General features: G+C 44.9%; 1 protein-coding gene across 7 annotated transcripts in view; it reads right to left on the reverse strand.

The window, feature by feature from the left end:
- The window catches only part of LOC113260353 (phospholipid-transporting ATPase ABCA1), a 125849-nt gene that overhangs the window by 46379 nt on the left and 64212 nt on the right, over nt 1-15258 (reverse strand). For all 7 annotated transcript variants that reach the window (XM_044386769.3, XM_044386767.3, XM_026506085.4 and 4 more), the window contains 6 exons: nt 13266-13358; nt 8721-8961; nt 6629-6768; nt 6181-6297; nt 1631-1828; nt 677-882 (listed from right to left, as the gene is read on the reverse strand). In XM_044386769.3, coding sequence (XP_044242704.1) covers nt 677-882; nt 1631-1828; nt 6181-6297; nt 6629-6768; nt 8721-8961; nt 13266-13358 — 995 coding nt within the window. The remainder of the gene's footprint in view (nt 1-676; nt 883-1630; nt 1829-6180; nt 6298-6628; nt 6769-8720; nt 8962-13265; nt 13359-15258) is intronic.

Raw genomic sequence — 15258 nt, forward strand, 5'->3', positions numbered from 1 at the left:
CCAGTGCTCATGACATCAGTGCCCTCCTAATGCCCATCACCCAGTTTTCCCATCCCCCCACCCACCTCCCCTCCAGCAACCCTCGGTTTGTTTCCTAGAGTCAAGAGTCTCTCATGGTTTGTCTCCCTCTCTGATGACTTCCCATTCGGTTTTCCCTTCTTCCCTAATGATCCTCTGCACTGTTTCTCATATTCCACATATGAGTGAAATGACACATTTTTAAACAGATATAAGCAGAATGAGCATACAAACGAGCAGAATGTTGGTTTGGCTTCGCCCCTTCCCCGGCTACCTAACGTTACTTCAAGTGGACATACCAAAATTTGCTTAATCATTCCCTTTTATACTGGTTGTTTTTGTCCCTTTTCGTAAAAATGGATAATGCTAGCACAGGGAACCTGAAGCCTTTATTTCTTCTTTTCTTCCTGTTAATTTAATGCCATGGGATTAATGCTCTCAACCAGAAACACTGAATCAAAAGATGGTATTTTTTATGACCTTTGAAAAAACTGTCTCTAGCAATGAATGTGCCACTTTCACCAAAATCATGCCACCAATTGGGAGTTATTTTTGGGTGAAATTTCTACCAAATTATTACTTAAAACCAAGTGCCTCTAGTCATTTTAGCTGTTCTTGTCTTCCCCCAAACTGGCTGCTGGGGGGGGACTGAACTCACCCATCCTTGATCTTATTTGTTCTCTCCACATTGTCAATGTCCATTCGGATCTTGTACTTGACATGACGGGGTAGCTCAACACTGCCGGGAGTGATTCCAGTGAACACGACACCAGCCCAGAACTTCCGCTCGTCCAGCAACTCCATGGACTTGTTGATGAGCCGGACTTCTGTTGCTACCGGTTCGAGTTTGTTCAAGTTGACACACTGACAGAAGAACAGCCTTCATGAGAACTCTGGAGGCCAGGAAAATGCTCAGTGCCCAAGGCAGGCTCTGTCCTAAGAGGGACGTGCTAACTGCGTGGCATTTTTATCCTCACCCTCTCATCCTCTCCAAAGTCATTTTCCAATATTTGATTGAGAATGGATCCTTTTGTTTTTTAACTGCAATTAAGAGAAATGCTAGAAGTATTTAGAGATATGTTACTTATATGGATTTTTGTGGAGGGGAAGAGGTCGAAACAATGATCATACTTCCTTTTCCTCTGTTTTCTGGCAATTTTGAATCATTAACCAACCAAACAAGCAGACCAAAAAGAACCCCTTATTTGTCCTTATTAAGTCACATCATTTTTAAAACTAGATTTTTAAAATATAATGTATCCTATTCATTCTTAGATAAACTTCATAAATAACGCCTTTTTAAGGGCATGCTTTCTTGCCATTAGGTACTGAGCTATGAAACCTTGGGAAAACCTAGAAGACAATGGACAGAAACACCTCTGAGTCAGAGAGAATAAAGCTAGAGTTAGGTCTGTTTACTCATTCATTTAGTCATTCAACTAACATTTAGGAAGGCCTTCTGTACACCAAGCCCCATATTAGGCTAAGGATACTATTGGAAATAAGACTATACATTATTTCTAAACTTCCTCCAATCCAAACCTTACTGCACCACCTGACAGAAAGAAGCCAAACACTTTTCTAAATGATCCATGGAACAACAGTTCCTCACCTCCATGAAGCGAGAGATGGTCTGGATTGCCTGGTCAGTCTCATTGAAGGCCTCTCTCCAGGTGTACACAGAGCCATTAGCAGACTGGACATCCTCAGGGTGCTTGGCCAGAAATGCCAGGATATCTTTAGCAGTCCAGTCTAAGCCATCCAATTGCTGTTCCCAAAAGTGGTCATTGCTTCTGCTGTCCAACATTGTCTGCCGTTCCAATGAGAAAGTACAATCAATAAATACCAACTAAGTCTAGATACTAAGTCTTGAATGATTTACAAAACCTAACCTTTTTACGTATGCTGTCTCTTTTTTTTATCTTCACAGAAAACTGTGAGGTAGATAACAGTGTTCCCACTTTACAGGTGAGAATACTGAGGTCGGAAAAAGAAGTATGATTTTAACCAAGGTGAGTCATAATGCTAACAGACATGGAGCTGAAACTCAAACTCAGACTAGTCTGAATCCAGAGTCCAATTTCCAGCCTAGCTTAATAGTATCAACTGCAGTAACAACAATGATCATACTTACTCCGCACAATTTTTATATTAGATCATTTATATATTCTACCTCACTCAACTCCATGAGGAAGATATATCTAAAAGTTCCCATTTTACAGATGAGAAAACAGGTTCAGAAAGGTCAAGTCCCTAACATAAGGTCACACAGCTAACAAGCAGCAAAGCCAGGGTATGAAACATGGACTCTGATTCTACGGTACCTTTCCCCAGCATTATATCGTCTTCCTCTTTTGAGACTCAAGCTGATAACTCCTCATAAACACCTTATCTCTAGACCGAATTAAGACAAACCCACTTGTGCTGTTTAGTTTAGGAAAATACTGCTGTGATGAAACCAAGTAAAACTGCTGGATGCATGGTTGTGATGCAGAAGAGGCCTGCCTTCCATGTCTTGTTCCCTGGCTGGTTGGTTTCCCACGTGAGTCAACATGGAAGAGAAGGACAAACTAATCTGCTGTTCAACCAGCAGATGCAGAGGGCTGGGGCAGAAGCCTGCACTGGTGCTGCCAGAAACGTGGGTTAGCTTCCAACTCAGCTCATGGAAAAGGAGAAGCCAGTGTAACTCCTGTCACAGCTTTAAGAGGGGAGATGAAATTCTGGCTCTACTGAAATGGAATCTCTAAGGAGCCAAACACTGCTACCTTTTAAATCAGTCTTATTTCCACTAACAATTTAAGTTTTTCCCCCATGTGGCTTCATATGTATTATTTTAATGGGAGTATAATGGGTTTATAGAGTATATATACTATAATTTCATTAACTATTCCCATACTGCTAAGAATTTAGCCTATTTCTAATTTCTCACAATTATTATAGCAATAACATTTCCTCTCATACAGTGACTTCTCTCTTTAAAATTATTTCTGTAGGGTACATCCCTGAGGGTGTATAGAATGGAGATACACAGGATAGCACTTTTTTTATGGCTTTTGCAATTTTCATTCCAAACTGCTTTCCTATAGGGAGTAACAATTTATACTATCATCAGTAAGACACGTTAAGTATTTTTGTTAACAGATACAAATTTTTACCTCACAGAAGTTCACAGGGGCATGGTTTAGCCATTCTGAAATGGCTTTCTTTGGAGACTCGAACAAGTAAGAGCTGACTGAAGACACATGGCATTTGGGGTGAGGTCTGCCCTGCCCTGCCCAGTGTGGCTTCAAGCAACATGGTTAAGGAAGGCAGCAGGACCAGAAAGATGTGCCCATTGAGACTGCTGATTACGCGGCCATTTTAGGGTACTTGAGGGGATCAAGAGACCTAAGATCACCCTCAGGAGTGGTAGCCAGGGAGAAAGCAAGGTCTTCAGAAGAAGGAGGCAAAGAACAGCTCAGAAAAGAAAACAGTTAATGTCAGTGGGTTTCATGACTCAACAGAGAAGTGCCTCCCGATCTGGGTGGGAGGGTGGTGGTGATGCAGTACACGTAGACACAGCTGGAAAAAGCAGAACGAGAAGAGCTACCACGGAGTAGAATGGTGGCTGCCAGGGGCTGGGAGTGAGGGAAATGGGTAGGCCAACGCGTACAAAGTTTCAGTTACGCAATATGAGTAAGTTCTGGAGACCTAATGCACGGAAGAATGACCGTAGTTAATAACACTGTACTGTTGGCGCGCCTGGGTGGTTCAGTTGGTTGAGCATCCAACTCTGGTATTTGGCTGGGGTCATGGTCTCCAAGTCCTGGGACTGAGCCTGCTGTCAGACTCAGTGTGGAGTCTGCTTGTCCCTCTCCCTCTCCCTTCCCCTCTGCCCCTCTCCCTGCTCACACGCACACATGCTCTCTCTCTAATAAATAAATCTTTAAAAAAAAAGATACTGTACACTTGAAATTTGCTAAGAGGCTACTTTGTGAGGTGATGGATATGTTAATTAGCTTGATTGTGATGATCATTTCACAACATATACTATGTCAAAACATGTTGTACAGCTTAAGTATATACAATTTTTTTTGTCAATTACACTTTAATAAAGCTGAAAAAAGAAAGGAAAACAAGAGCTACCCCAAAAGAAGCAGAAGCCTCAGGCATCACCTCACATACCAGATACGAGACTGTAGGGGGTACAGAGGACTGAGCAGCCCAAGCTTGGGGAGTTAGAGAAACACTCCTTCAGAGAGAACTGAAAGCAGTGGAGGAGGCCCCTCAACTTCCACCCACAGACTGAGGCGTCCCGAGTCAGTGTTTCCAGTTGAACCACCTCCCTGCACCCTGGGCCTTAGTACCCATTGGCATATTGGACATCCCCACCATCCTCCTGCTAGAAATCTTTCCCCCTCCACAATCAAGCAGCCACCAGGCTTCACCTCCTGCAGAAGCCTTGGCCACCCACTTGGCTAGTCTCCACTCTGGTCTCTGCCTTCCATCTTTCCATACTTCAATCCACCTGACATATCAGACTGATGTATCTGCACCTCTCCTTGCTTAAAACTTGTTCATGGTCCCCCAGAGCTTAAAGTAAAAGTTCTTGGCTTTACACACAAGGCTCTCCAAACCACATGCCATGCCTTCCTCCCCAGCCATAGTTCCTACATTTCTTATTGCACATCCTGGGTTCTCCCAGCAGAATTACTAATGAACACCATGGCCATGTTTACAAGGGCTTTGACCTCTAAGCACCTGGAGCTAGGAGCTGCTGGAGCACCCAAGCCAAACTCTCCACTTAAGAGTAGGGGAAGCATCTAATATTATATATCAACTGTACTTCAATTAAAATTTTTAAAAGAAGGGACACCTGGCTGACTCAGTTGGTGGAGCATGCAACTTGACCTTGGGGTTATGAGTTCAAGCCCCATACTGGGTATAGCGATTACTTAAAAAATAAATAAAAATCTTGATTTTTTTTTAATCAATCGATCAGTAGAGTAGGGGCAGCATCTATCTGCCTATGGACCAAAACTCATCAAGTCCCTTCAAAGGACCCCTCATAATCTTCTGAGACACAGAAGGAGAGACATCCAATAAGTAAAAAATCAGATTCCAAGGACAGGACCAGGAAGAAGAGGCCCAAGACCACACCTGGGTCTATGGCACTGTGCGTGCTGGATCATAGGAATCCCTTCTAGAGGAGAGACTGGAGCCCAACAGAGACCCATACTTGAAGGGCATGAGTTGTTATTACTAGCCAGGAATTATTCCATATATTCATGCAAATTATTGTTCATGTTTCTCTCACTCAAGTCCCTTAGTTTTTAAAGGCCCCACCCAATTTAAGAATTCTGCATTTGTAACAGGACTCGAGCAACAAAGATGACTCCAGCTTTCCCATCACTGGAAGGCTCCCTGGGTATCACACCACCCACCCACCCCCAGGGCATCAGGGGGAAATCCAAGGCCTGGGAGAGAACCTTCCAGGTAGGAACCGCCTCTAAAACCCAGCTGCCCCCTACGATCAATGAGTGTCAAGACAAGAAACCTGGTAAAATCCATTCCTGCTTCTTAATGGCAGCAGAAACAGGAGAAAGGAAATAGTCTAATGACTCTCCGACTCAGCCCAAGGCAGGGATGATGTGATTAAATGGCACTCAGGCTCCTACAAAGGAAACATTCTGTTCTTGCTCAGACTCCTCCGCTTTTGAATCCAATTGTCTGTAGAGCACCTCTCCCTTTTAAGTGGCTCAGAAGCACTCAGGGCAATTCCTCTCCACACCTTAACGGTGGCTTGGCACTCACACAGTGCCTTGGGAGCAAGGAACCAGGCTTTTGCCCCCACATCTGTGTCGAGACCTACCAAGATACAGGAAGGCTAACTAAGACGCCGTGGTTGGCTTTAGGACCAGAAATGACAATAGGCAGGGGTCTACAATCACCAATACCAACTCTCACTAAGTTTCCTGGAACACGGATTTTTGACCACAGGCACATGGATGCCGGCGTGCATGAGAGCGTTATCTGTGCACCATCACTGGCAGCTGGAGCTATGCTTAATACATCGATCCTGGTTAAATGTAAGAATTCCCGTCCCAGTCACCTGTGGGAAAGTGACCAGAAACTCCCCTCTCTAGCATCAGGCAGGCACACAGCAATCCAAGGGACACTCACCCGAACAAGGTCCATTTCCGGGTTACTCTCCATGAAGGTCCAGATCTTGGGGCTGAGCTCTTCCCACATACCTTGCACATCATGAAACACAGCCAGTTCCTGAAAGGTCTTATTCACCTGGAGTCAGTGGGGGACCCGGGGGCAGCAGGAAAAAAGGAGGAGAGCCATGAGACATTCAGCTGCCCCCTGACGAGATGCGCCATCACTGTTTCCAGTCTTTCCCATCTCTAACAAGTGCCTGCCTGAAGCTATGATTCAAATATCCAGGGCTGGAGAGCTGGCCCTCCACAGTCAGCTCTGGCCTGGGGCACACTTGCAGTTCTCCCACGTTGGAAACCCCAAAGAGCCATGAGCATAGTCGATATAATCCATTTGAAGCCACCTTCACTTTTTTGCCCATAACTCTAAGAGGATTCTGGAGAGGGATTTCTGGGCCTGGGCAGCTTACCTCAGCCATCACCTGCCTGGTGGCTGGAGTGTCAGGAGTATACAGGATCTTCCCAACAAGCAAAGGCTTGAGAGCTTTCCATATGATGCGGGAAAGAGGACTGGACTCCAAATTCTTCATCAAATCATTGCAATAAGGAGCTATGAAGACAAAAGGCAGATATTCATATGCATGGTCATACACGTGTGGGAACAAAGAGGGGCTTCGGAGCTAGCCAAACAGTCCTGAGTTCAAATCCCAGCTCTACCACTTAATCGCCACGTAACAAATACCTTCACTTGTACCTTCACTTGTCTGAGCCTCAGTTTGCACCTCTGTAAAAATAAAGTTACTAGGTACTTGGCAGAGATGTGGTGAGGGTTAACAAATGTTATCTGTAGAGCCCCTACAACAATGCTTGAGAAAAATTCATCAGAGCTTATTATAACACTGATGATGGATAACTCACAACAGAGAGGATCTAGAAAAATGTTTATTTTTTTTAAGATTTTATTTATTTATGTGACAGAGAGACAGCCAGCGAGAGAGGGAACACAGCAGGGGAGTGGGAGAGGAGGAAGCAGGCTCCCAGCGCAGGAGCCCGATGTGGGACTCGATCCCGGAACACCAGGATCACACCCTGAGCCAAAGGCAGACGCTTAACGACTGCACTACCCAGGCGCCCCTAGAAAAATGTTTTTACTATGCACATACCTGCATAACTCTAGATTCAGAGTCTCATGTCAGCTTGTCACCTTGTTTTCATTGAGAACAGAAAGCTGAATTTCAACTTAGTTTTCAAGCAAAAATAAAACATTTCCCTCTAACAGGTCTCATCACAAGTATATCTAATATATATAATAAAAATTCCTAATGGAAAAATCCAAAATTATAATAGACAATGAGGTTTGGTTATCCAGAAGGATTCCTGAAATTGTTTTTAAATTTTTCATTTTGGGTTCTTTTAGATGGCAAGCATCCTCTATATGCTGCAGAGAGGATATATTAAAAAAAAAAAAAAAAAGGTTTCCTCATAGTTGTATCTGCTTTGCAAATAAAGTTTCCCTTGGGTTGACTTGCAAGTGAGGGAGTGGAGCAGACGGCATTTCAGAAAACTGCCTCTAATGCCATCCCCTCTAGGCTTGCAAAGCAACCTGCTATGTCTGGAGTGCTTCACTCCAGAGAAGAATAAAAGGTTCTTGTGTTACAGTAATGCACAAAAGGCTGCCTCACCCAGTGTCTGAAAGAGACACCTGCGGTTGGAAATGGAGAAAGGCTCACTTGCATCATGTTTTCAAGGAAAAGGATGCCATTGTCTAAAACTGTAACATTGGCTCCTTGCTGCCACCAGACGGAACACATCCCCACGAAACTGCCCAAGTGTGAGAAGCAGATACGGAGTTACAAGGTTCTGTAACACCACCTTGCAGCTAAGCACCAAAAACAAACAGCAGATCAAATGTCTGAGTCTGATGGCACACACACCACATCAACAGCTATCTCAGAGGCCACGTGGTTTACGGGGAAAAAAGCACAGGGCCAGGCAGATCTGGGCTTAACCCCGGCTCTTGTGGATTCACTATGGTGTGGCTCCGATCAAGTCACTTAACCTTGCTGAGCCTATAAAATGGGGGGTTATACAAACTTCCTTGCAGGGTTCCTGGAAGGGTTAAATGAGATAACGTCAATAGAATGCCCAGTACACAGGAAATGTTCCCTAAATGTTAGCTTTTATTGCTGTCGTCATTCTGTTATTTTAAAGTTTTTAATATACAGCATGTCTGGGGAGGGGAGAGGAGGAGGAGGAAGAAGAAGATCCTTGATTTCTCTGGTAATTCCCCTCCTACAACTCTCAGGAAACTGGGGGGGTTGGCTTTCAATCACTCTTGCATTTGATAAAGACACCATGTACCTGAGATCTGCCAGGCCCCATTCAAAGCAGGGGGAGGCGGTTCGCTGATAAGGAAAAGTCTCCGCTAGGAGCTCAGCTTGGTGGGCAAACAGACACGTACACTTCCAACGGTGCTCCAGAGGATAAGGGTAAACATGGGGGAGGAGGGATGCGGGATCCAGGCTAGCACTAAGGGGGGCTTCCGTCTACGCAGACACTCACTTGTAGAATTGTCATAAAAGCTGCCAGCATCTTCATCTGTGCCATTGCCGCCAAAGAGGGCTTTGTAGTTGTTGTCCTCGTACCAGTTGAGGGACTTGATCTTCAGGCCCCCACCCTCGGGATGGCCACAGACGATGCGCGACACGGCTTGGTATATCTGGCTGGACGAGCTGGAGCTGTTCACATTGGTCAGGAACATGACCTCCTGCCGCATGTCACTCCAGCTGTTCATGCTGAACAGCTGGTGCCCGGATCGGGATCAGGAGGAGAAAGGGAGGGGGAAGGGAAGGAGGAGAGGAGGGTATCGCAAGGGTGAGGGAAAGAAAGAGAAAGAAACAGCTTATTTCCTTGACCTCTCCAGAGCCACACCCCAGAACATATCTGTGTCGTGTCCTCTGAGCCTTGGGATGGGATTGCCAGCACCCTGCTACTCCATGGGTGGTCCAGGGACCAGCAGGGGCCTTATTGGCGAGGTGCAGATCTAGCCAACTACAATTCAAATCTGCATTTTCACAAGACACCCAGGTGATCCCTATGCAAATTCGAGATTGAAAAGCACAAACTAGAGGTCAGTAGAGCCCCTGGGGATGGGCTTTATTTCATTTGGATTATCTTCTGGTTGATGGAAGAGAAGGCTTTCTCTGAATAGCCATGTGTTCACATACATCCATCAGGAATGACTCACACCCTAGAGCACGTGCTCATTTCTAAAACACCTTAGACTTCCCTGTAGAAACTGAGGAGGCCTCTGCCCCTGGGAGGGAAAGTAGCATGTGTGACGTGCCCATCCTGGTCTCAGTGAAGTGCTGGACAACACGAGAAGCATAACATGGGAGACCCGAGGCTGAATCCCAGCTACAGGTCTCATTCACTTCCAGCCTTACAAAAGTCACTTCTCTGAGGGCCCAACTTCTTGCCAAGATGATGAAGCTGAACAGAGCGGGGGCAGAGTAAATCACATGAAATAGAAGAGAAGGCCCTGCAAAGGATGAGTCCCACGTCCCAGCAGCCACGGGCTGTGTCTGTGACTTACACTCAACTAGCGCTTTGTCTCATAGACAAATGTGCTCCAGCACCTTGTAGAGTTCTTGGCCCAATTGTTCTTACCATTAAATACTTATCAAGCACTTTGCATTTCTACACATTTCACAATAAATCAGAAATACATTTCTACATTCCTTGAAATGTCACTGCATGTTCTCACCACCCGAAAGACTGAGCCATGGAGGGCAGAGGGGAGAGACCCAGGGGCCCTGCCCACTCCCTGTGGAAGGCTTAGATTCTGACACCGTGTGCCCAGTTTTCTATCTCAGGCCCTCCTGGTTCCTTTGGGTCACATGGTCCTCAATACTGCAGATCCTGACTTTGCCTTTTGCCTCCAGGGGGAAACCAGGCACTCCAGGGACAAGTCAGAGGTCACAAACATTTCTACCTCCAAAGAGGAAGCATTTGACATATACTACAAGAACACAATTAGATGGCCAGCTTTTCCTTACTTTATCTTTTTATCACCTGGATGAGGTATCTAGACAGGGAGGGCAGAGGTAGTCAGACTACCTTTCCTTTTGTTGGTGGGTGAAGAGCACTAGAGATGTTTTAATGACAGTGAGAGCCACTCACTTCTCTTTCCACAGGCTGCATCACTACCACCAGCTCACCAGCCCCCAACCAAAAGAACAAATTTCTTCCCACATAAAACCAGTACATCTTTGGATAGAGGCACCAGCATGACGGAGTTATTCCATACTGTTGGTTCTTCTCAGCACCTGTCTTGGGGAGAACTCCTATTCATTTTTCTACACCTCAGCTCACGCTCCACACTTCCTCTGTGAAGCACTCCTACTCAGGGGGAAGGGTGGCCATTTGTCTTCCAGCCCATGAAAGATGGTGTTTGATAATCATCTATGGAGTGACTGAATGGCTGGCTGACTACTTTCTCAAGACATTGCAGTGGCCCCCTTCTTCCCTTGCCCCCACCTTAGTCTCTTCTCGATTTAGCAGAAAGAAAGTAAACAGTCTCATACTCTAGATCACATCATATACCCTGTGCTCCAAACCCCCCACTGGCCTCCCATCTCGCAGCGTAAATCCAGCCTTACCAGGCCTGCACGGTGCTCACCTCCTTCCCTGGCCTCAGCTCCCAGCACCCTCTCCACTGTGTTCCCTCTGTTCGGCCCATACCATCCTCCTTCCTGGGTCTTTAAAGGCCTTCCTTAATCATGCCTTACATCAGTGTCTTTGTATCTGTTCCTGCTTGGAGTGGACAATACATGATCATGTCTTCAAGTTCAACTGTCACCTCGTCAGAGAGGACTTCTCTAATCACCCCTTTGAAACAATACCTCAGCACCCTCTATCCTTCTTACCCTGCTTTATTTTTCTTCATGGTGAGATGCTTGCTGGCACATTATATGCTGACCTGTTTATTTCTATCTCCCACCACACAAGCCCCACAAGAACAGGAAAGCTAGTGTGCTCACTTTTGAGACCCCACCATCTAGCAATGTCAGGCACATGGTAGGGGCTGAAGAGATAACTGGGAGGCTCCCCATCCTGCCTTCCCCATCTCATCAGGCACACCGTCCATGTCACCCAGATGTGGAGCTCATGCCAGCTTTCACTCATCTAGTTCCTAAAGTCTCCATTTCCACCCAATTGCCAGGCCCTGTTAATCTGTATTTCCTTCCTTGAAGAGTATCGTTTCTATTCTAGTCTAGTTTCCATCAGAGTTCACCACACAAAAAGTAGGCCATAGTACCAAGAACATGGGGTTTGTAGTCCAACAGTCCTGGGTTCAAATCCTAGTTTTTGCCAATTAACTAACTAGATGACTGTGAGTCCCACTTTTCTGAGCCTCAGTGCCATCTGTAAAATGGGCACAGTAAGACCTACTCACATTTGTCGTGTGAATGATACAGGGAAATTGGGTGAAACTGCATGAATCAGGGGGAGGTCCTTAGAAATTGTTAGCTCCCTTTTCCTTTCAAGGGTGGTGCTTTGGTCAAAACATTCAACTTCCTTTCAAACACTGAACAGATACACACATGCATTTATTTATCTTCTCCTCATTTGTCCCAGGGAAATAGCAAGTTAGACAATAAGTAACTCATGGTCACGGGGACTTGAAGGTGTTCCACAGAGAGGAGCGGGTGGTCCTTGCTTGCCCTGGCCCAGGGAGCGAGCAGGGCACAAGGAAGCAGCTGCCAAGAAAAATGATATATGGCTCAGTGGAGAGTTTCTGCCTCATCAGCAATGGGAACATCACATGCTTTCAATTATTTTTCTTACCCCGGACAAAAGGCAGACCAGTGATGTAAGAGAAAACACTGTACCCAGACCCTAAATTTAGAGACACCCTCCCATGTCACAGTCTCTGCTCTACTTGCTCTAAGGCTGGGAGGAAAGCTGGGAGAATACAGGGTATGTTGATGCCTGCTAACAGGACTAGAGAAATGGCTATGGACTTGCCAGTCAGTTTCTGTTTTTCTTTCTGCCTCCTGGAAGAGCCCCAGGTGACCCAGCTTCTGCACTTACATAAAGGTCACCAGCATTCACAAGCAGAATAACAAATGGCAGGCTGGAAAGGACTTCTTGTGAAAGGGACCCAAAACCTAAGCTTCTTCAGTCAGACACCCATGAGCAGAATTCAAAGAAAAAAGAAAACTGAACTAAAAGCAATACACCAAATTGTCAACAGTGTTTAATCTCTGTGTTTTCCAAATGTTCTGCACATTCCATCATGAACGTACAATACTTTTATTCTAGGAAACCTAAATTTTGATATTTGAGAAAAATAAAACAAATACCAAAAAATGATTTAGAGAAACGATTCAAAATAAGGCTGGACTAAGTCTGAGAACATTATTCCTATCCACTGTCCTGGACATTTAGGCCTGATTGTTTCTGATCACCACCCCCTGGCTCAGCTGCTCACACACTGGGCTCCAGGCAGCTCCTCCTCTCCAAGTCTAACCAGAAACAAGGTTGGGCATCACCGACGTGAAGCACACGCTGGCTGGCAGGCAGAGAAAAGGTTAACTGCTTTTGCCAGCACCTACAGGCCCCCCTGATCTTGCAAATATAAGGTTATTCTGATATATTTGTCAACATGTAGACCTAAAAGGCAAACTCAACTTAATGTTCGTCAAGAAAGGACAGTCCCAAAGGTGAACGTCAGAGGCCAGGCTTTACAGGGGAAGGTCTGAATTAGGGGTTCATGCTATCCCCGTTAGTTAGCAAACACATGTTTTGGTGAAAGGACCAGCCTTGCTAGGGTCAGAGAGTAACAATGCGAGAAAGTTCTAGACTAGGTACCGTGACTTCAGCCGCAAACTAATTAGCTCTGAGGCATCTCTGTACCTTGGTTTCTTCACCTCTAAAGTAAGGGGCTCAAACCAGATAATTTTTAAGATCACAGATGCTTCTAAAATTGATTTTATAGGTCACGTAATAGTCAAATCAAAAGGACCCTCTGAGCCACACTCAGGGTGGAGAAAAAGCCATAGTGGATGGTCTGCCTCCTGGTGCAGGAAAGACACAACTTACCTCTTGCGCCAAAGTCCCGAGACTATCCAGCAAAGTTTTTGTGGCTTTAGCCAGTTCCTTGCTCAGGAAGGGAGACTTAGAGTTTAGTTCCCTCTGGAATGAGAAAAAAATACTTTGTTTCTAAGCTCAAATGTAAACCTGAAATCTCTACTGAAAATAAACAAGTTAATTAAAACCATTCACAATCTTGAGTTTAAACCACAAGAAACCCACTCCTAACCAAAATAAGACACTAAATTTATCCTAACTGCCAGTCTGCAGGTTGTTTCAGATAAGAATTACTAATCCTCTGATGAATGCTTCTAAATAGTGTAGAAATATATATTTAAAACTATTTGATATGCAACAGATAAAACCATTTCATGCAGGGGTGTGTGTGTGCGTGTGTGTGTGTGTGTGGGTGTGTGTGTGTGGGTGTGTGTGTGTGTGTGTCTCCAATGCAAGCCTGACCACAAATTCCCAACTTTGTCTGCAAGATGGGCAACAGAGGAATGACCTTGAGAAAACAAATTTCTAATGGCTCACAAGAAAGGAAGAATATATAAAGTTTAAAGCTGCCAAAAGCATGGAAAGGAGAAATTCTCGTTCATTCTGCTCAAGCCAGCACTCTTTCTAACACTGGAAATTTAATACAGAATGCGTATTTGTATATCTACTTTTAGTCAGACCTTTATATTTACTCATGGTATATTTAATTGCTGTCATATGCCACCTAGTTTCACAGCAAATACATGAAAATCATTGGACCCAAGGAAAAGATAAGTTAGGGCAGAAAGCCTAAGCTAGAGAAGAAAAAGAAGAATGATGCATGGACCCTGAGGCAAGAGCTGAGGAGTCTCAAATTTGGGTTCTGAGTTTTCAGGCTTCCAAAAAGAAAAAGATGCAGGGCTAGTTTCATCATTTTTATTCATTAAATAGAAAAAAAAGAAGTTTCTGGGAAAACCCGTCTTTCCTTGGTGCTTCTATGGGCATCATTTTATTTAGTATCAGACACCTCTTTAATCTAGAGAAAGCTGGGCTATTTTTAAGATTTATTTATTCATTTTAGAGAGAGAGAGAGAGAGAGAGCGAGCATGAGCAGGGGGAGGGGCAGAGGGAGAGAAACTCAAGGAGACTCCATGCTGAGTGTGGAGCCTGACGCAGGGCTTGACCCCACGACCCAGAGATCATGACACGAGCTGAAATTAAGAGTCGGACACTTAAATGACAGAGCCACCTAGGCGCCCCAAGGCTGGGCTATTTTCCTATTTGTCTTGTATCAAGGAATGTTGTGAAATCATAATACAGACTATGTGGAAAATAGCTGGAAGTGGACAGAGTTCATCATTATCTCAGAAATAGCAGCTGGGGAGATTTTCCTTTAAAAAGAACTCCAGGGGAGGGAGGGGGGCGCCTGGGTGGCTCAGTTGGTTAAGCAGCTACCTTTGGCTCAGGTCATGATCTCAGGGTTCTGGGATTGAGCCCCACCCACGTTGGACTCCCTGCCCACTGGGAAGCTTGCTTCTCTCTTTCCTTCCCACTGGTGTTCACTCTCGCTGTCTCTGTCATATCTCTGTCTAATAAATAAAATATTAAATAGATAGATAGATAGATAGATAGATAGATAGATAGAGAAAACTCCAGGGGTGCCTGGGAGACTCAATCAGTTAAGGGACCAACCGTTGATCTCAGCTCAGGTCTTGATCTCAAGGTCATGAGTTCAAGCCCCCTTTGGGCTCCACACTGGGTGTAGAGCTTACTTGAATGAATGAATGAATGAATGAAAGAAAGAAAGAAAGAAAGAAAGAAAGAAAGAAAGAAAGAAAGAAAGAACTCCAAATACAGAAGATTAAAAGTTAGTATCATCATGATCATCATAATATCCAAGCCAAATCCTGGATGTACATTTCTGATAAAATCTGTCTAAAGGTTCTATGCAAGAATCTGTCCAACCTGACACATGAGCTCTCCTAGAATGGCTTACTCACCAGGGTCCACCTTTCCCACACTCCCC

This window comes from Ursus arctos, unplaced genomic scaffold (assembly GCF_023065955.2).
Source record: "Ursus arctos isolate Adak ecotype North America unplaced genomic scaffold, UrsArc2.0 scaffold_18, whole genome shotgun sequence".
Taxonomy (NCBI): domain Eukaryota; kingdom Metazoa; phylum Chordata; class Mammalia; order Carnivora; family Ursidae; genus Ursus; species Ursus arctos.